The sequence below is a fragment of the Callionymus lyra genome, chromosome 14 (genome assembly GCF_982586985.1).
Source record: "Callionymus lyra chromosome 14, fCalLyr1.hap1.1, whole genome shotgun sequence".
NCBI classification, from domain to species: Eukaryota; Metazoa; Chordata; class Actinopteri; order Syngnathiformes; family Callionymidae; genus Callionymus; species Callionymus lyra.
In genome coordinates this window covers 26,207,103-26,227,331 of record NC_141831.1, presented here as the reverse complement: position 1 = coordinate 26,227,331, position 20,229 = coordinate 26,207,103, and the positions used below count along the sequence as shown (strand labels likewise).

Below are 20,229 nucleotides of genomic sequence, written 5' to 3'. Positions count from 1 at the left end.
ACCATTTCAATAGAAATGAGAGGAAACTGGCTTTTGTTAGGTGCTCCTTCTCGACACTTTTTTTTTTTTTTTCAAAACATAGTTATCCTGTCGTCAGGGCCCTTGTTCCCGACTAGAAACCAGACATTTTGTATAATTTAGAGGAGAGACTTCACGCTGAACTTAAAAGAACCGTATAGATTTATCCCTAAATTAAATAGAAGGATATCTGGTTAACTTCAACTTAAATCCTGAGAGGAAAAATGGAAGGCGAGCATGAGATATGCCTTGGTAAATTTGTAAACAAACATATAATGTATATTTTACTGGCCTCTCTGCGAAACCTGAAAGGCTGAATGAAAAGACAGAAAATAGATATAACCCAAACAAAGTTTAGGCTGTGAAGTGTACATTTGGACACTGATATTATAATATTAATATTATTTTCACATTTGCTATATGTATTGTAATATTTTTAATATATTTATAGAGTGAATTAACTGTCCCAATTTCCATTTTGAAAATTTAGATCCTTTAAAAACATAAGACAGGAGGTAACTCTGATTAAAGAAAAAATGTATTTACAGTCCAACACAAGATAATCTAAATTCACTCTGAAGGACACAGATTCTGCTTTCACTCTTAAGGTCAAACTTACAATGAAAGCATTCTTCAAACACTGGCTTTATTACCCTTCTTGGCCTATTCTGGTTGCAGAATGGAATATGAAAAAAAAAACATATTTGCTCCAGCCACCTTGAGTTAAAGCTGCTAAGTAGAATGTATGAGAAATTATTTTAACAAAAATCACAGAATTTGAAGAATTTTAGATAATGTGAAGATTTAAATGCATAATCAATATCAGTGATGTGGATCATTTGTTTGTTTTTAGATATTGACAAACAAATTTAAAAACAAATTATAAGCAAAAAATATTGTAACATAAGAAAAAATTAGGCATTTAAACCTGCTTTATCCTCTACAGTTACTTTATTATTATAATATTGAGGCATTTTACTTCAAACACTATGTTTCCTCCCACCGCTCCAAAACCTAAAAGGTGAACTTGATATAAGTTAGGCCTTGACCTTAAAGCTGCCCCCCTAAACTTGCAAGGGAAAATATCTTATAAGCTAAATCCCCCTAACAAACAGAGTGGCGTGTGTTTCCTATAATGATGTCCTGTAAATGAATGAATTGATAACTATTTAATGAAGAAACAAACACTATAGTATCAGCTAGTTCAGGAAAAGAAAAAGTAGGATTTTTTGTCGCCAGAGTAAAGTTTGAACCTATATAACACTGATTTCCTTTTACTTGACCTTTACATCACCAGGAGTAGAGAACTGAAATTGACCATTGGTCAAACCTTTTCTCTTTCCTCCACTTCAGGGACAGGGATTTTTGTGTGCTCAACAGAAATGATATATGTTACTAAGAGAAAGAAGTGCAGTCAAAAAGGATGAATTAGTGTCACTCCACATGTCTTTTGTCTGGAATATCCTGTCATTTGCAATGCGTGTTGTAGTCACATTTGCAGAGGAAATGCTTGATGCTTGGTTAGCTTTGGTGAGAGGAATCAGACAGCATGACACTTTTTTAACTTGCTCTCAAATTAGGCACAGTTTTTCGAATCCAATTTTCCGAACTGCGGGACAGTCAGGAAATGGTGTTTCTCTGGCAGCCGGCCTTAAGTAACAGCTTTAACGTCATGCTTCCAAATCTGTTTCAAGGCAGTTTCTTGCTCCAATGTTTGCCTGTTTTGAAACGACAGGCTGATTATGTTAACTGAATTTTAACTGAGTTTGCTGAATCGTATGCCTGTCTGTGTGTCAGCAGCACTTGCAGACTGTGAGTGACCCATGCTGAAGTGCACTCCTGCAGAAAAGGTTGAGATGTTTTTAGTTACCGATGGATGGCTAAGATTAGTTTGAATGTTTGGAGGATAGTCATGATGCTTTTGAGTTTCCAAACCTAGGGTGAACATAACCAGATTTGTTCCTTGATGAGATAGACATCCTGCTCCCAGGCCACCTTATCCAGCAACTTCCCGAAGAATCACTCCACCATCAAAGCAGATTAGATACAGCATCTTCACACCACAGTGATCCTTAATCAGCTGCGTCTTTCCTACAGTTATTAATCCAAATTTAAGGAATATTTTACTAGAATTATAATCTATTATCCAACCATCGCACATGCAAGGACTGGTGGCTGCAAAAACATTTCTGATTGCCCATGAGAGCTTGAAATTAATCCAGTCCAAGAAAATATGATGCAGAAGAAATATGTTTAGGTCAAAGAGGAAATGAACGATAAACTAATCAAACACTTCTTTCTCAGGAAAACCCAAGGTTGAGCTGACCTACGACAAAATGTACACAGTGACCAGTCGCCTCATGTTCACCGTGGGCAGGGAGGACGATGGTGTTCCAATCATCTGCATTGTGGACCATCCAGCGGTCAAGGACTTCCAGGCTCAGAAATACCTTGAAGTGCAATGTAAGTTTAAATTCTCTTCTACCAATTGTCTACATAAATATAAAAACAGAAATATAAGCCTCTCCAGGTGTACAGAGGTCATTCTAGTTACATTTTTGATTTCTGAGCATCTATCATTGTTCCTTGGAACGATCTTCCTCTCCCTCTGCGCTTGAGTCTACTGACTACTTCAAGAAACAGAAACTTAAGACCTTATTATTGGTGCAGGCTTTTCCCTGATTTCCTGGGACTCCTGTGTTTGTCTTACCTGTCTTGATATTTTAAAATATATATTTGTTTTTGATTGTTAAAGCGCTTTGTGACCCTGGTCTAGAAAGGCACTTTAGAAATAACCATTACTTACTTACGTACTTAGATGTCCATATTTATTTCAACATACAGCTAGTTGTCTTCAATAATAGTTGAACATGATCTCTGAAACCTGATAATGCATGACAAGTCATTGATGGTAATGTGTTAATATGTGAAACCATTTTGTTAAATCATGACCTCGATTTCGCCTCCCGGCATGTCCTCGCTTTCTCTTCTTACACGTTTGCAATCTCCTGACATTTGCCTGAAACTACCAGCTAAGCTTTTCCTCAAGGGCTGCCTTTTTAAGTTCTGGCCTGTGATTGGGAGATCCCATGGACCGCCCACCTCTGGGTCTTGCATGTGTCATGCTGCGGAGAAGATGCTGCTTTCTGACTTCTTTGTTGTCCCTTCCTTTCCTGACAGGCGGCAAGCGTAATTGGTTTCTTTAACAAAGATTTTAATGTGATTTGTGAATTTTCTGAATGGTTGACGATTTTCCATTGAACAGCCTCATTATTTTTGCAGAGAGAACGTGACGGCAATTAAACACTGAGCCTTTAATTCGGAACTGATGGAAAGCTGGGATTGTTTGAAAGGAATTCACTTTATTCCTGCTTTCTTGTTAGTTCCTGCTTGACATGTCATATTGTGCAATGACACTACTAGCGGGGCCACATTATATACACTATTATGTGGCCCACAATTTATTTGAAGGATTAGAAAAATTGTGCTCCCTCTGTTATGGATATTTAAATAATATTCCCTTAATTTATTTCTTTGATTCTTTTCTAACTTTTAGTGCACAGTTCAAATATATTATAATCATTTTATTCTTACGACATCCAAATGTTAATAGATTAACAATTCAATTAAATGTAATTCAATTTTATTTAAAGTGTCTTATCATAACAAAGTTATCTCAAGCCACTTTACAGTTTAAGTAAGACTATAGTGGAGAAAGGAAAAACAGATCACAGCAACTCAATATTGAGACAGTGTGGCTAGACGAGGAATGCCTTTTAGAAGGCAGAAACCTCGAGCAGATTCAGACTCATTATTGACGGCCTCATGCTGTGACCGGCTGGGAGGAAGTATGGGAGGGGTAGACAGATGGACGGAGAGAAGAGTGAGGGAGGATACAGTGAGAGAAAAGAGGAGAGTATAGGAGAGTCCATGGAGGTGCTGGAGAGAACTCTGGATCCGATGATGTGGTGGAGGTCCTGGATCAGCAGCAGCTCTGTAGGTGGAGCCCTGGATCGAAAAAAAAGTGTGGTTTCAAACTGCTCAGGTGATGAATGTAATGCAGAAAAGGAAGGATATACAGAGCTCCATGTCTAAAACTCCTCCAGCATTCTAAGCCTATAGCACTATAAACAAAAAGTGATGATTCAGGCAGAGCCCAAGTCAGTCCTAATTATAGGCTTTATTGAAAAGTAAGGTTTTAAGATTGTTTTTAAACATAGAGAGGGTGTCTACCCTCCGGACTGAAGCCGGTTCCACAGCAGAGGGGCTTGAAAACTGAAGGCCCTGGCTCCTATTAATCCATTTAGAGATTTCTGGTGTAACATAGATCAGAGTTTAGGGATCGTAAGGTCCTAGAGGGTTGATACGTTTGGATTAGATCTTTAATGTATGTTGGTGCTAGACTATGTAAAGCTTTATAGGTTAAGAGAAGGATTTTAAATTGTATTCTAAATTCCACTGGAAGCCAATGTAAAGAGGACAGCACAGGGGAAATGTTTTTGCGCGTCTTTGTCTTAGTCAGGACACAAGCTGCAGAGTTCTGAATGAGCTGAAGAGTTCTGAGAGACTTCTTAGAACATCCTGACAGAAGAGAGTTAAAATAGTCCCGCCTGGAGGTAACAAAAGCATGGATGAGTTTCTCAGCAGCATCCATAGGAAGGAAGTGCCAGGACTGTAGTTGTGTTAGCTGATTTCTTTCATCTGGCTTCATTGACAAGTAGAGTTGAGTGTCATCAGCATAACAGTCACAGTTTATAGAGTGTCTTCTGATCAAGTCCCTTAGTGAGAGCATATAGATTGTGAATAGGATTGGACCAAGAACAGGACCTTGTGGGACACCGTAGCTGACCTTAGTGTATGTCGATGAGAGGTGGTTAGGTTAGGTTAGGTTAGGTTAGGTTAGGTTAGGTTAGGTTAGGTTAGGTTAGGTTAGGTTAGGTTAGGTTAGGTTAGGTTAGGTTAGGTTAGGTTAAGTAGAACTTTATTGATCCCTCAAGTCTAAAGATAAAGAACATAGATCAAAGACAAATAACAAAGACAAAGGATACAAAGATTAACATAGAATAGAATGTCAAGATACTTTCGCTTCACTCCTGCACCCAAACTCAGAATTAAACAGCCTAATAGCACTAGGAATGAATGAGTCCCTGAGTCTATTAGTGTTGCATCTGGGGAGGAGCAGCGATCTTCTCTCAGCAACTGTTACCAGTGAGTCTGGCTTCATGCCAACCACAGAACCAGCCCTCCTGATCAACCTGTCTAACCTGTTGACACTCCTCTTGGACACATTCCCACCCCAACACACCACAGCATAGAACAGGACACTGGCCACCACAGACTGGTAGAACATGCAGAGGAGTTTCCTGCAGATGTGAAATGATCAGAGCCTCCTCAGAAAGTACAGTCTACTCTGAACTTTCTTATACACATGGTCTGTGTTGCAGGACCAGTCCAGCTTACTGTCCAGCCTCACACCGAGGTCTGGTTGTCCTGGACCTCTCGAAGTCCAAGACCAGCTCCTTGACCTTTGAGGTGTTCAGCTGCAAGTGGTTCCTCTCTCTCCAGTCTACAAAATTATTTTAGAGAAGTTCCATGTATGCCTTTATAGTTTTCTAATCTATGTAGAGGATTTGGTGGTCAAGAGTGTCAAATGCAGCACTGAGATCTAGAAGAACAAGAACTGAAACACGGCCCTGATCAGAGGCCATCAGCAGGTCGTTACTAACTTACTTACTGACCAGGGCGGTCTCTGTGCTGTGGTGTAGTAGCTAACTAGTAATCACTTTCTCTAGAATTTTTGAAATGAAGACAAGATTAGAGATAGGCCTATAGTTAGTGAGAACCTCTGGATCAAGAGTGGGCTGTTTAAGCAGAGGTTTAATTACTGCAACTTTAACAATCTGATGCACGTAGCCTGATGTTATTGACAAGTTAATAATGTATGAAAGTGCTAAGTAAAGGGAACAGTTCTTTAAGTAGCCACGTGGGAATAGGATCCAGAAGACATGTTGTGGATTTTGAGGAGGAAAAAATCAGGGACAGTTGTCGAGGACTCACTGGTAAAAAGGAGTCAAAATATATATCAGTTTTAGTGTGTGTCCGGTGAAGCTGCACCGGTTGCATTAGAAGAATCTAGCAGGTCTTGAATCTTTCGATTTTTTCATTAAAAAGTTCATGAAATAACTGTTACTAAGATGAGGAGGGATGGACTGCTCAATGGACTGATGAATCTGTGTCAGCCTGGCTACAGTGCTGAATAAGAACTTTGGGTTATTCTTATTTGCTTCTATAAGTGATGAGTAATAGCTGGCTCTGGCTTTCTGAAGAGCTGCCTTGTATATTTTTAACTTATCTTGCCAGACCTGATAGAATTCATCAACGCCATTTCTACTCTAATCATTTAGTTAGTTAATTTTTTTGTGTATAAAAATACACATAATAAGGTTTTAAATGTTAAAATTTGTTTAAAGTTTTAGTTTACTAGTTTAAAAGGAAATTTAACATTTTCAAATATTCTTTTCATTATTTTCCTTCGAGTATGATACATGTAACAAGGAAATGAGTGATAGGTACTTTTGTTGTTATCGGCCACATTGCACTTGAATTGTTTACGTTGGACATTGATAGCAGAAACTGGATTAAAAAAAAAAAAAAGGATAGCTGGCTATCAACAGGGATAATTAAAAAGAAAGATAGACAAGTGTGTGTATGCGTGCGTGTATGCGTGCGAGTGTGTGTGTGTGTGTGTGTGTGTGTGTGTGTGTGTGTGTGTGTGTGTGTGTGTGTGTGTGTGTGTGTGTGTGTGTGTGTGTGTGTGTGTGTGTGTGTGTGTGCATCTAATACTGAAGGTGTTTCAACATGTTACAGACGCTGTGTTAGTGACTGTGGAGCTTCCAATATGTTTATCATTTATTGATTTCAGTCCTTTCTCTTTAATCTTCAATAAAAAAGGTGCTCTGAGAACGCATTATAATGCCTTCATATTTTTGGGGTGGGATGTGGGCCACAAAGGTTTTTGAGACTTAAAGGGGGGCCCTGAGTTGGAAAAGGTTGTTCTAGAATCCTGTTTTAATATACATGTTCCCTGAGTATTCCAGGGATCACGACTACTTCAGCTAACAGTCTTTCGAGTTTGTGGTGCAATTAAATCAAGCGTATTATGTAGTGAGTCTGTGAAGCTGTCCAGAATGTTATCAATGTCATGGTGACTATGGGTAGAATTTCCTGACACACTGAGACTAGACATTTTACTGAGCACTGAGGGAATAATCACAACAATAATCACTTTATCCGATTTAAGCACCAGGCTTGTCAAGATCTTAGGGAAAGACAAGAATTCAGAATATGGTCCAGGTGGACGATGGAGTCCAGCAAAGAGAAGTGACGGACCTGATCTCAAGGTTGTATTAGATATGCCAAGTATAATACTTTCAAAAGAGTTGAAATCAGATTGTGGTCTAGGAAAGGAATAATGTCATTTGTAGTTAATATAGTCTTTATTTATTATATTAAGTGCTCAAAGATTTGTATAATTACATAAATGCACAAACCTGAATGGTACTTGCACTTTGATTAATTTCCACATGAGTGCCATGCAGGGAGACGACAGCCTGATGAAAGCCAAACTTCTCACCGTAGTCTGACTGTCTTTACTCAAGAGATCACATGGTTGAAAGACGAGCACTGTGTAGGTTGTGGACCAGAAACAATGGTGTATAAACATGAGCAAGTTGAAATAATGTGGAGACTAAACTGTCTGCCTTGTCATCAGGAAGACAAAGCCCAGACCATTGACGGGCAGATGGATGCTCGGACACATGTTGTTTTTTGAGGAAGGTCAGACGAAGGTGTGAAGCTTCCTCAATGCTGTTCATCAGTCATAGAGAATTTTATCACCTGTTCTCAACGCTTTTGTTTGCTCTTGCAATGATAAGTAAGAAATGGTTCCAAATTAAAACAAATAATAAAGACGCCATGTACTAAAACACTGCATGCATAACTATATATTGTAAGATATTTACAACTGTTCTTCATGGATCACCAAAAATTGTAATGTTTTTATCATTGTGTATAAACAAATAAAAGATTCAAAACAATAACACATATCTCTGTTGTTGTAAACACAACACAGGATTATTTTTTTTGATGTTGTTGTGTTGACAGTACAGAAAAATGGCAATAATATGTTCTCATTCTCTCATAGTCTATTATATAGTAATTTGATCGGTCCATACTGATTTGCTCTACTCCTCAGTTAAAGTGACTCAGTACTTCCGGCTATTGTGAGATATGGAACTTTAAAAATCTTAAAAAATAAGTATTTGAATGAGAGTTGATCAAACTGTAATGGTGAACTCTGATGTTTTGAATATTAAGTTAACAATGAGAAACATGTTTGTCCTCAGTTTGATCAATAACTTGGCTTGTTTCTTAGTTTGTTCAAACATTAAAACATCATCTTTCCTTCTGTGGATTTTCGGTCTGGAATATGGAATCGCAGAGCAAGAGTTGCCATTGCAGCCTTATACCATAGCTGAATGTGTAAATGAAAATGGTTTGTACAAGACTTTCACTGCTGTGGACAATGAACAGAAAAAAAACAGATAAACACAAGAAAAGACTTATAATACAATAAGAATTATTGAGTTTATTGCACAAATATCGACCAGAAAGTGCTATTGATTTTCTTGTTTTGCCTTTAACTCCATCTTACTGCTATATTCATGGTAAACTGGAAGAAAGATCCATTTCAAGTGATTCCCCTTAAAGTGCTCACTTGTTTAAAAAGTGATATAAAAACAAAGATACTAAACCAAAAAGCAAAATATAGCTAAGAAAAAATGTGTGTGTTTTTTTTATGTATAATTGATGAAACAACTGCTCTCTATAATGTATTACTCCCATTTTATCACAAACTTAATATATAAGATAATAACACATACTCTATATATTTTTTATCAACCTTGGCAGTCTTTTCTGAATATAGACAAAGACCAGAGAGTGTCCAAGACAAAAAATAATTAGTAAATTGTACATACATAATGTTAAATATTAGTTGCCAGAGTTGAAGACGATTAGCATCTTTTTGGAGAACCGTTCTATTTGTCTCATACAGAATCGTATGATTGACTCTACTCTGCATGTAGCTCGTCTCTTCTGTCCATGTCTACTTTGTCTGTGTCTTCATGTTTCTTCAACTCAAAAAAACTTTCTGAATTGCAGCTTCTTATTTTTGATCGATTTTCTTCTAACAGACAAACCAGAGGTCAAGATCCTGGTAGAGTTTCCTTCCGGCCTGACCAGAGAGGGAGAGCACCTGGAGCTGACATGTCATGCCAAAGGCAAACCACAGTAAGACATATATTTGAGTAAGATGATCATGATGATAAAGGCTGATGTAGGAAAATGTTTTTCAAATAATGTGTTTAGTGTAGATGGTGTATTTGGCATTGGAATGGTATATTTCCCCATCGAAGATTCAGATTTAAAAGTAAAAAATGACCAATATGAGTCAAAGAGGCTACGAAGGATAACTGGACTGGCACGATTTGCAATATTCACAGACTCCAGACCTTTCCGAAGACCTATCTTCTTTTTTTAATTTGGAATTTTTCCAAAGTGACTCAAAAATATCGTGATTATATTGAGACTCCAGTTGCCAATTAAAATTGGCTGTTGAAATGTGAAATCATACATTCTCGGAGGCAGCAGAAGCAAATGTCGTGATGTGTGTTGAAGTTTTATTGTTAGAGCTGCTATCTGAGTCGAATATGAAAAATTGAACAATGACTTTTATCACATTTAATTATAGATAGACACTCAGATCACACTGAAATAACTTCTGTAGCATCACAAGATCCTGGATATGTTTTATTTTATACCCTTGAACCTTTGGACTTGGCTAAGAATGTCAGGATGTAGAAACTTGTTCACTTTAATACAACAATATATCATAATAGCTTCTTGCTAATTTTGTTAGGACTTATTTACATTCAAGTAAGGATTTTTATAGCTGATAGCTTAAGTTAGCACTTACAGCGATGTGAACTAAACCAACAGTTTAGAAGGAATCTATTAAAAATGTATTAGAGAAAGATTCGTAAGTCAGGGGTTCAAATATAATTCAGTGTAATATTTCTGTTATTAATACATCATGCATCTGTTTAATGTGAATTATTTATTAGTGTAACTGTTTCACTAAATATGAGATTATGTGTTCATCTGACTTTGTGACACATTTAATACTTGTAAGCCCTGTATATATATCTATAAATAAGGCAAACTGAAGAATCCTTGAAGCTTTTAAAAGACAACTCTTTACCTGCGATCATTGACTTCAGAGTGTGATATTTACTGCAGGTGGTAAGCTTTCACCACTTCAGAGTTGAGGACATAGCAGCGAGAAGAGCTTCTTAATTTACAGAATGCAAAGCACTTAAGAAACATTGCTTATTTTATAATGTCTCCATGGAGATTGAGACTCTGAGAGCAGGTTGATGGAGTCGAAGCTGCTGGGTGTTCGCAATTAAAGTCAATTTTCAGATAAAAGATTGTCTGCTGTGAAGAAAATGGATCAGAGACAAAAAAAAGCCACAAGTCAACAGTGGCATCATGTTAGAAATGAACTTTCAAGGACTGAAAGGATTTGTCAGGTTATTTGTCTGAATGTTGAAAAAATCTACATATGAGTTAAACACTTCAAACAACAAACAGATCTTTCCAAATATGATTCAACATCCGGGACAGTTGAAATTCAAACAGAGGAAAATAATCATCTAAGACTATATTTAAGAAAATTGCATAAGTCTGTCACGTGAGGAGGTTGAATTGCTTTTCATTTCGGTTTCAACAGAAGAATTAATGGAGGAGATAAAGGAGGGTTGAATGTTTTTGCAAATCAAATTAACCTCTACCAGCAGGGACATCTGAACCTGAACGAGAAGCAAGATAGTGTATTTCAATTTAGAGCATAGATCATGATTTTGCTCCTGAGATGTGCCATTATTATTTAAACCTCGCTGTCCCATCAGGTACAAGGCTGTATTTCACTGTTTATGCCTTTTTGTTTTGTTTTTACATTACAGTTAAGTTGTATAAGTTATTTAAGTGTCCTCTAATTTCTTGATTTATGTTGTTAGTATATTAATATCAGTGTTTTTAACTGTGTACAATTCAAGATTGGGATATATTGTCATCCAAGGTCTTCATGTCAATGTTGTACAAAATATATGATAACTATCTAAAGTTTCAAAGTGTAAAATATATATCAATATCATATTTCTAGTCATTGTGAATTACTGAGATTAAATGGTAAAGTATGAATCAATGTCTTATGACTTTTTTTGACTTCCTGCATAATTGCGTCAGAACAGAATTGGAAGAAAATATGTTTTCATTAACATCGTACTCACCGAAAAACATCTGTGTTGTTACAAACACTTCATTGAAAGATTGATCATTTAAACAATTAATTTCAACCACGGCACACTCCGTTGGTTCTTATTGCCGAAACAAGCTCACTTTGCGTATCCATTTTGTAAAGATGAAAAGACAATCAATACAGTGAGTCTGGAATCGGAGGTCATTTTAATTAGAGACGCTGAGAGTTGTGCAGTCATTACCAGCAGATAGCAGAGGGGGGCCCCAGCTGCAGGCACACATTTGTATTCCACTCGCCTGTCCTTCCACTCTCCTTGCAGACTCATCTTAGCTCTTTGGTCTATCTGTGTCTGGATTCACTTCTCCCCTCTCACACCATCCCGTTCATCTATAGCAACTTTTCAGGCGGTATCTTTCTCCGTTTGATGATCCTTGTCTGTTTGTTATTAATTTCTTCCGGAGACAACAGTGACGGTGCCTTTACAGCAGGCCGGCACAGCCATTAAAACACGCTTGTGGTTTGTTTGTTTGTTTTTGCCATTGAACCCTTCTTTCCCACCACATGCTCGTATATCTTTTTGTAACCTTTTCCATTTGCTTCCCCTGCACCAAACATTTTCTAATGGAGGGAATCAAGTTAAAAAGTAAACAGAATGCAGCCACAGAGACCACTGGTGCACGCTCAGGGGAAATAACAGTAGCTGGCAGCAGCCGCCGCGAGCTGCTACGGCAAAATAGAGGTGTTGTGTTTCCTTCTCTTCTCCTCAGCCTCAGTCGCACTTTTGCTTTGGGCTCATTGTTCTAAAAATGAAAATGTGTCACCCTCCTGTGAACCTCAGTCATGCTAGAAAAGCATACAAAGATAGACGTTCACTAGACTACCACCTACACATAATAACAACACACGTGGAACATTGAGGATTTCAGGACTGAGCTAGAACACCATTGTAGAGGGATTTCACTGCAGACACCAGCCACAATATAGCTTGTTGTTTAGTAAAACCAATTTACTGATTACTGCGTAAAGAAGCATATCCTTTGAATGTTTTCCTTTTATCTCCGGTTAGACGTGCTTTAATCTTTAATCTCATGCTACATCTTTTCCTCACTTGTGAACAAGACCTTTAACTTAGTTTTGACTAAGAGCCATTACCTCCAATTTTAGAAGAGTGATTTAATCTCAGATGATGTTTGTTTGTGTTTGTGTTGAATAGCAACCCCTTACCTTGAACTGTGCTCTTTACAGATGCATATTAAAATATGTAACTATTAGTTAATATTTTCAAACGTTTGTGTTAATGTTGAGAACTGTACATTTTAGATATTATACAAGAAAAATTGCTTGAATGCTTGATAATAAATTTTTTTGCATTATATTTCAAAGTTGTGCTATGCTGTATCAAACTAAAAAATATATATATGTATAATATCTATTTTCTCTGGTTCTGGTTTTACCATGACTGCCAGTCTAAGGATAAAAGGTCTGAATCAGGATCTCAAGATCCACATTTATTTGGTCCTTAGAATCTCTGTGGTATTTTTTTTGTTGCCTTTGTTTATTCAATGTCATAAATGTTTAAAACACATGGTTTCTCTCATCTTATCTAAGGCCACAGTATGTGAACTGGATGAAGGTCGAAGACGATGTTCCATCCCACGCCGTCATCACAGGAAAGGATCTTTACATCGAAAACTTGAACAAGTCCTACAATGGAACCTATCGCTGCGTGGCTTCAAACTCAGTGGGCGAGTCTTTTGACGACTACATCCTTTACGTCTATGGTATGTTGCTGCCTTCTGCGCACCTGGAACTCTACCTCCTCCTCTTTTCTCTTGTATTCAATGAAAAGGATGAAATGTTCCATTCATGAACATGGTAGAAAAATGTATGTTGTCATCATTCTGCTTGTATTTAGATTGAATGGTTTGTGTCAACGGTTCTATGATTCACGTCACGGACATTAAGAAAGATGTTTCTTACTTCATGAAATAGGTAGAGCACAAGTGAGTAAAATAACATTTTCTTTCCAGCGATAAAGACGAAACCTCACTGGTTGTTTGAACTTACTGTTAAATCAATTAGTTATTCAATAAATGTTATATTTTTACATTTGTATGATTAAACCATTGACATATATTTACTCAGGCTTCACTATATAACCCTCTGTGGTCCGATCTTTGATAACATACTGTTGGTAGTGTATTTTCTCTGTAATTATTTCATCCTCATAGCCATTATCTCAGCGCAGACCATAAAACACAAGATACGGCTAATGTTTTTTACCCCCCAGAACATGGAATCAGTCTAATACACGTTTCGTTTTATTACTTCACTATCACTTTTGGTGGGCCTGGAGTCCACAGAATAGTATAGATTATTTCGGCCATTTGAAAAGGAAATGGAAAATTGAATTATTTATTATTTAATTTTATACAAAAAATATAAATGGTGAAATAAATTTTGTATTACAATCAAGATTCAAGATTCAAATCTTTTATTGTCATAGGTACCATGAAATTCTTTCTTTGTACCCCCAACAGAATTCCATGGTATAAATATATATACATTTGAACAAACTCAAATCTAAAAACACAGCAACGTAACAGCGTAAAAACAAGTACAAGTAAAATCAGTGCAAGAGTTGTCGGCATGAGGTAGATGGTTGATTCGCTGTTGAGAAGTCTGATGGCGGTTGGAAAGAAAGAGTTTTTCAGTCTCGTTGTTCTACACTTAAGACTCCTGTACCCGCGGCCTGAGGGCAGGAGTGTGAACAGTCCGTGCTGGGGGTGGGTGGGATCCTTAAGGATGGAGGCAGCTCTACTGTGGACTCTGCGGTGGTATATCCTCTGCAGGGAGAGCAGAGAAGTTCTGGTGATCCTCTCAGCTGTCTTCACCACTCTCTGCAGGCGTTTGCGGTCCGCCACAGTAGTGCTGCCGTACCACACGGTGATGCAGCCGGTCAAGATGCATTCGACGATGCAGCTTTAGAAGTTCTTGAGGATCTTGGTTGACATCCCAAACTTTCTTAGCCTCCTCAGGAAATACAGCAGAATCATTGATGTCAAAAGAGGGTCTTGGTGACTCTTGAGTTTCTAAACTGACTTTAAAAGGCTTGACAATACATACAACACAATTTAATATAATCAAAGAAGTTTGCTTGTTTTTAAACCCAAAATGATTACCTTAACGTAATATCAAAAGTTAGTGGTTCCTTGTATAGAAACTGATCATTAGGTTTTTTTTGCTAAACTAATTATATATAGAGAGTCAAATAAAAGAAATATAACAATCATGGTAATTGTTAACAGACTTATAAGTCCTTATTGGATAATGTATTCTGCATTCACCTCATGTTTTCTAATGTCTTCATTAATGTTTTATTATTAAACTATTTAAAATGCATGCACACATTCAGTTTATTAATAAAACGTTTTTTTTTTCAGCGCAAACGGGTGCCTAAAATAATTGAAATGTATTTTTTTGGAACAATGTAAATCTGCCTTAATGTAGACACAATGGTGCATAAGGATGAGGACACCCTGTAAAGGTTCTTCTGCAACAGAGTTCCAGAAAAAAAAGATAATTTTTATCTTCTTAATAGCTTGATGGTAACATTTTAAACAAATACTGAATCCCATATAACATGGTACAACATGTCTTAAGTGTAATTGTAATCTTTAGTGACAACCTTCTGCTATAAGGAAGATAAAATAAAATGTTTTTGTTAGTTTTATGGAGAATTAAGTCAATAATGCTTTCCCCTTTTCTCATCCAGATTAATAATTATTCCCTATAGGTCACTTGAAACCTAAACCACCTCTGCAATATCAACAAATGAAAGGTCCGAATGAAACATTAGCGCAGTGTAACTTACTAATAAAGACGTTACAGGGCTGAACCCCCGACATCCTCTGCCTATTCGACAGCCACAACAAATGCAGCAGCATCCTACATCTCCTCTAATACATCCGATTGCCGACTATTGTGACCCTAAGTGATGGAGAGCACTGCGAGACCGGCTGACACTAACAATGTTAACAGCCAAACAAATGCAGTCTGTATTGCTCTAACTCTCGCCGTTGCTCTTACTTCACACACTGAGAGAACACAACCATTAGGGTTTTCCTCTCGCAGCGAGGCAGGCCGGTGCCGAGGGGTTTAAAGTTGTTTACAGGCAGAGACTTGGTCAATACCAAAGTTCTCTTCACTGCTGCTCCGTCACAGCTGTTTCATTGTTTCTTTAGTACCTTCAGTGTTAATCCGTCTCACTTTGTTCTGCATCGCTTTGCCATTACAAGACGCTTCTTCACAAGTCACTGTGGGCGCACAAATGTTCTCCTGATACACCCTACAATGTTAAAGGTGATTGTCTTATGAAATATTATAATATTATATATATACACACTGTATATATCTTATACGTGTGTATATAGATATAGATATCGAGATAGAGATGGATCTATCTTCCTGCCAACCACAGAGCCAGATCTGCCTGATCCCTTTATCTATCCTGTTGGAGTTCCCACCCCAGAACACCACAGGTGACAACAGACTTAAAAAGTAGTTTCCTGCAGATGTTCATGGTACTTGTAGTTGTCTACAATCTTGACCTCATCCAGTACGGGTGTGGTGTGGACCACCCAAAGTCTAAGACCAGCTCCATGGTATTCTAGTTGTTAGCAGTACCCTTTTTTTTTTCTTTTGATTGAACTCAGAATAAATCAATCGTAAAAGTTTGACAATATGTTTTAAAAACCATTAGGAACCAACTTTTTTGTTTTTGGTGTTGTTTTCTCACCTTTAAGAGAAGTTAATGTCTTCCAGAAAATGTGCTTAGTCAGAATGCCAATAGTAATTAATGATTTTGTGCCAGGTATGCTGTCTGAAGCCTGTGTTCTGTTTGTTTGGTGTGATTAACAGCACAAACGTGAGTCTTCTTTCATCCGGCCCTCCTGTCGGCTTCAGCAGTTACGCTCCCTGTCAGGCTACGTGTCTTCCAACTTCCTGCCACACGACTCCTTATATTGAGTCCAGAAACACTGATTCATAAGCTTCTTCAGTAAACAAGGTCTGGTGACTCAGCGGGAAGAAAACACTCTCTGCTCGTCACATTTGAAAGTCAATGAGCTGGAGTCATCTGATACATTACAGGAAGCTGCCAACATCATGTACATTCAGAGTGTCACGAGCCCGCCTTTAATTCTCCTCCATGGCTAAGTTTTTAATGAGCTGTTGACACTGATGATCCCAAACATCTGCTGGACCCACATAGTTGGTGATAGGATAAAACCAATTAGACAGCACCACCCCTCAGCTGGAGTCTGTTTGGCTCTTAAGCCAGTGGACGACTCTTGTGTGCCAGCTGACTTCCCAATGGATCATTTCTGTCAGCCTCAGCCTGCACGGCCGTCCTGACAGCCTTTTGTGTGGTCAAGGTCGAACTATTGATGAATGAACAAAAATATTGCACGCTACCGTTAACATTTGAAAATGTGTGTCCACATCAGCTTCAGGCTCATTTGCATTTTTTTGTTCTATGCTTCAGGCGTTCTGCTGTGCTGTTGAGCAGCACCACGACATGATGTGTCATGAGATATTGTCACAAGAATCGCCTCTGGGCCAATCCCTTGTTGATGAAAAACATCGTCTTGATAAATAATTATTACATTTAAATATATTGCTTGAGCACAATGTAGCTTATCATATTCATTATTCCCTTTTACAATGTGGCGCAGAAAAATGTGCTTCTCTTTGTTCGCTAAGCACTTTGACACCACGTCAATCCACAGCAGAGTGGAATATTTGGGAAGGAACCAGGAGATTATTAAGTAAATCACATTTTGCACTGAATTAAAAATGTTAAGAATAATCTTTATTTGAATTTTTTGAAAAAGTGCCCAAATTAGTGCTGTGTTGAGTATGAAAATAACTTTCTACACATGCCGGATGACAGAAGAAACTGTCCGTCTGATGTACAAAAGAAAGACAAAGAGATGTACAATAATATCAACCACAGTAATATCATAATATCAACCACTTGCTGATAACCAAGTTTTAAATTAGCCTACAGTTTGGATTTTTTTCGTGATTCTTTCCAGTGAAAGACGTCCTTACTAATTATACTAATAATCAGCTTTATTTTTTACAATTATTATCTATGTTTTAAAGCCGTAAAACCCCTAACTAGACACTTTTATACACTTTTCTCAGAGTTCTCTCTTATTTAAACACACAAAGTTAAAACTTTCACAGATTTAAAAAAAATAGGTTCAATATTAGTAAATAAAACCAAAGCTCAAAACCTGTTTTTAGGTTCTGTACTCCCTTATGTTACCCTGACCAGCCTTTTTGGCGTCTTGACCGTAGTTAGACCCCCTGGTTTTAAAAAACGAAGTTCCCAAACTTAGCTGGCTCGTTCCTAGATGTCGGAAACTCACCGTCTGGATAGTTTTATATAAAATTGGTCACACGCACGCTACTGACTCCTTCAAGTAACATCTTAAGACATTTTTATTTGTGCAGGCTTTTACCTGATTTTCTGAGACTCCTGTGTTTGTCTTATGTGTTTTGGCCTTTTAAAGTATGTATTTTAACTGTGTATTTTTTTTTTATTGTTAAAGCACTTGTGACCATGGTCTAGAAAAGGCGCTTTACAAATAACCATTACTTACTTACTTACTTACTTGCAGTGTATCGAATTGGTGCGGATATACACTCCTACCCTAACGGACTGATATCAGCAACCAATCCTTCACCTCATGTGGTGTAACTTGCTCTCCTTCATTCTCTTCTCCTTTATATGGCCTCATGAACAATTTTATTGACATTATTTTCAGAGCCATTTAATAACCCCAAAGGTTTTTCTGAGAAGATCAGAGCAGGATGGGAGGTTCATAACAAAGCAGCACCGCCAGGGGCTTTAAATCATTGCCGTGCTGCCACTTCAACAGTGAAAATGTCACCCTTGATAACATTCCCTGGGTCAAAGTCTGTGTGGGGAGTCTGACCCGGCTGATGAAGTTAAATGGTAATGCTAAAGGAAAAAGAAATTGCTGTCTGGTCAGAATCTTCACTCAATCATCCTCTTCATAACACCTTATTTTTTTTTAATGTGTCTCACCTCATACCGCCCAACATCATCATGTAGCCGCATTTAGCTTTTCAGCATTCGGCTGTTGCTGCCACATCCTCGCTGACTTTTCATTAGCAGTGCCGAGTATGCACAGGCACACATTTGTCACAACAGCTCACTGCATACCAATGACAGCATGAGTACAACACCAGCGCATGCTACTCGTTGGGCTAATTATTTTTGAAGACAATGCTTAGCAGCACCAGGTGCTACAGAAAGAATAAATAGTCTTGGATTAGCTTAGTAAGTGTGAGGTTAAATTATACTTGGCAGAGTGATACTAGTTTTTACTGCACTGCGCCCTTGGTCATTTATCAGAAAGTCACTATTAGTCTTTTCTCACTTACGCCCACACACACGGTGACTCACACAAATTGTTGGTCATGCATCAAACGGCTATAGACACGCTTCACATTTTCGTTATCTTTATGCTTTTTATAATCATTCGTTTCCTCCCCTTTGTGTCTGTCACGTGTCTGTCTTCCCATCCAGATGCACCCACCACCACCCCCATATCCACCACTGCCACCACCACCACTACCCCCACCATCATCACCACCATCTTCTGCCCCGAAGCCAGTCAAGGTACAGTATCACGCTGCTGCTAGAAGTACCACAACTCCATGTTCTGAGAAACCATCAAAGCTGCAACTGTTTTTTTTTGTTTCGCTTAAGTTGTTCCCTGCCTGATTTAGTTTATAATACTACGTGCTTCAAAATATCATCCATATCATCTTCAAATTTTGTCCAAAGATGATTTAATTTATCCAACATTTATTTTCTAACTCAATATGTAAGTAGAATTGGCCTAAATTGAAAAAAAGTATGATTTAAGGTAAGGTAAAACTTTATTGATCCCTCAGGAGGTCTCCTTCGGGAAATTGTTTACCTTTAATTAATTAATTAATTTACCTTTAGCATGACTTGTATTGGTCCAGGGCAGGTGTTGTCATGGTCATAACATGTTTAGTCTAACATTAGGTATTTCAAGATGGGAACGTGTAGCAGAGGGTTTCTAGTTGTTGGTCTGAAACTTTGGCGTTTGAGGAGCAGTTAACTGATAACAGTAGTGCAGTGTAGTGTAGTGACTGTAGTGGTCTAACTACTAAACTCATAAACATGACATGGTTAAAATGGCAATTGGCTGTATGGTCACATGTGCTCAGGGATTAAATATGTCTCTGACATTTAATAGAACCACAGCTGTAGAGTTTGCTGCATTACGTTTTCAATGCACGTTGTAAAGGCGGATATATTTATGAAATATTGATTAACATAGGAACCTGCCAGATTAAAATGGAGTTGAAATTCATGAAGCGTCATCTGTCAAGGTCGTCAGTATGAATTATGACTTGACGAAATATGATGTCTGAGTGTGAGAAATGCTTTGCGGAGGGATAGCTGCCGAAAAAAATCAGTAACCCTAGCTCTCAATGATACCAAGAGACAACATCTATCTATCTATATTTATAGATATGAATATATATATATATACATATATTTTTTAATTATTATTATTATAATTATCATCATTATATTTGTCTTAAAGTAACAGTGCAGCACTTCCAGGAACACATAACTACACTTTAATTGAATATTTGTCAAGTCAGGTAATGAAATAAAGATGAGGTATTTTTTTTATCATTAGTCTTCTGGATGATGATGACCCCTGAATACAAATTCTGCAGGGATTCTACAA

The 20,229-nt window shown here is 37.7% G+C and overlaps 1 protein-coding gene across 5 annotated transcripts in view; it reads left to right on the top strand.

The window, feature by feature from the left end:
* Window positions 1-20,229, top strand: part of LOC148066862 (cell adhesion molecule 1-like) — a 252,206-nt gene that overhangs the window by 200,809 nt on the left and 31,168 nt on the right. For 3 of the 5 annotated variants that reach the window (XM_087807700.1, XM_087807701.1, XM_087807699.1), the window contains 4 exons: window positions 2,323-2,481; window positions 9,273-9,369; window positions 13,007-13,179; window positions 19,023-19,115. In XM_087807700.1, coding sequence (XP_087663826.1) covers window positions 2,323-2,481; window positions 9,273-9,369; window positions 13,007-13,179; window positions 19,023-19,115 — 522 coding nt within the window. The remainder of the gene's footprint in view (window positions 1-2,322; window positions 2,482-9,272; window positions 9,370-13,006; window positions 13,180-19,022; window positions 19,116-20,229) is intronic. The other 2 variants (XM_087807704.1, XM_087807702.1) reach the window with 1 other exon arrangement.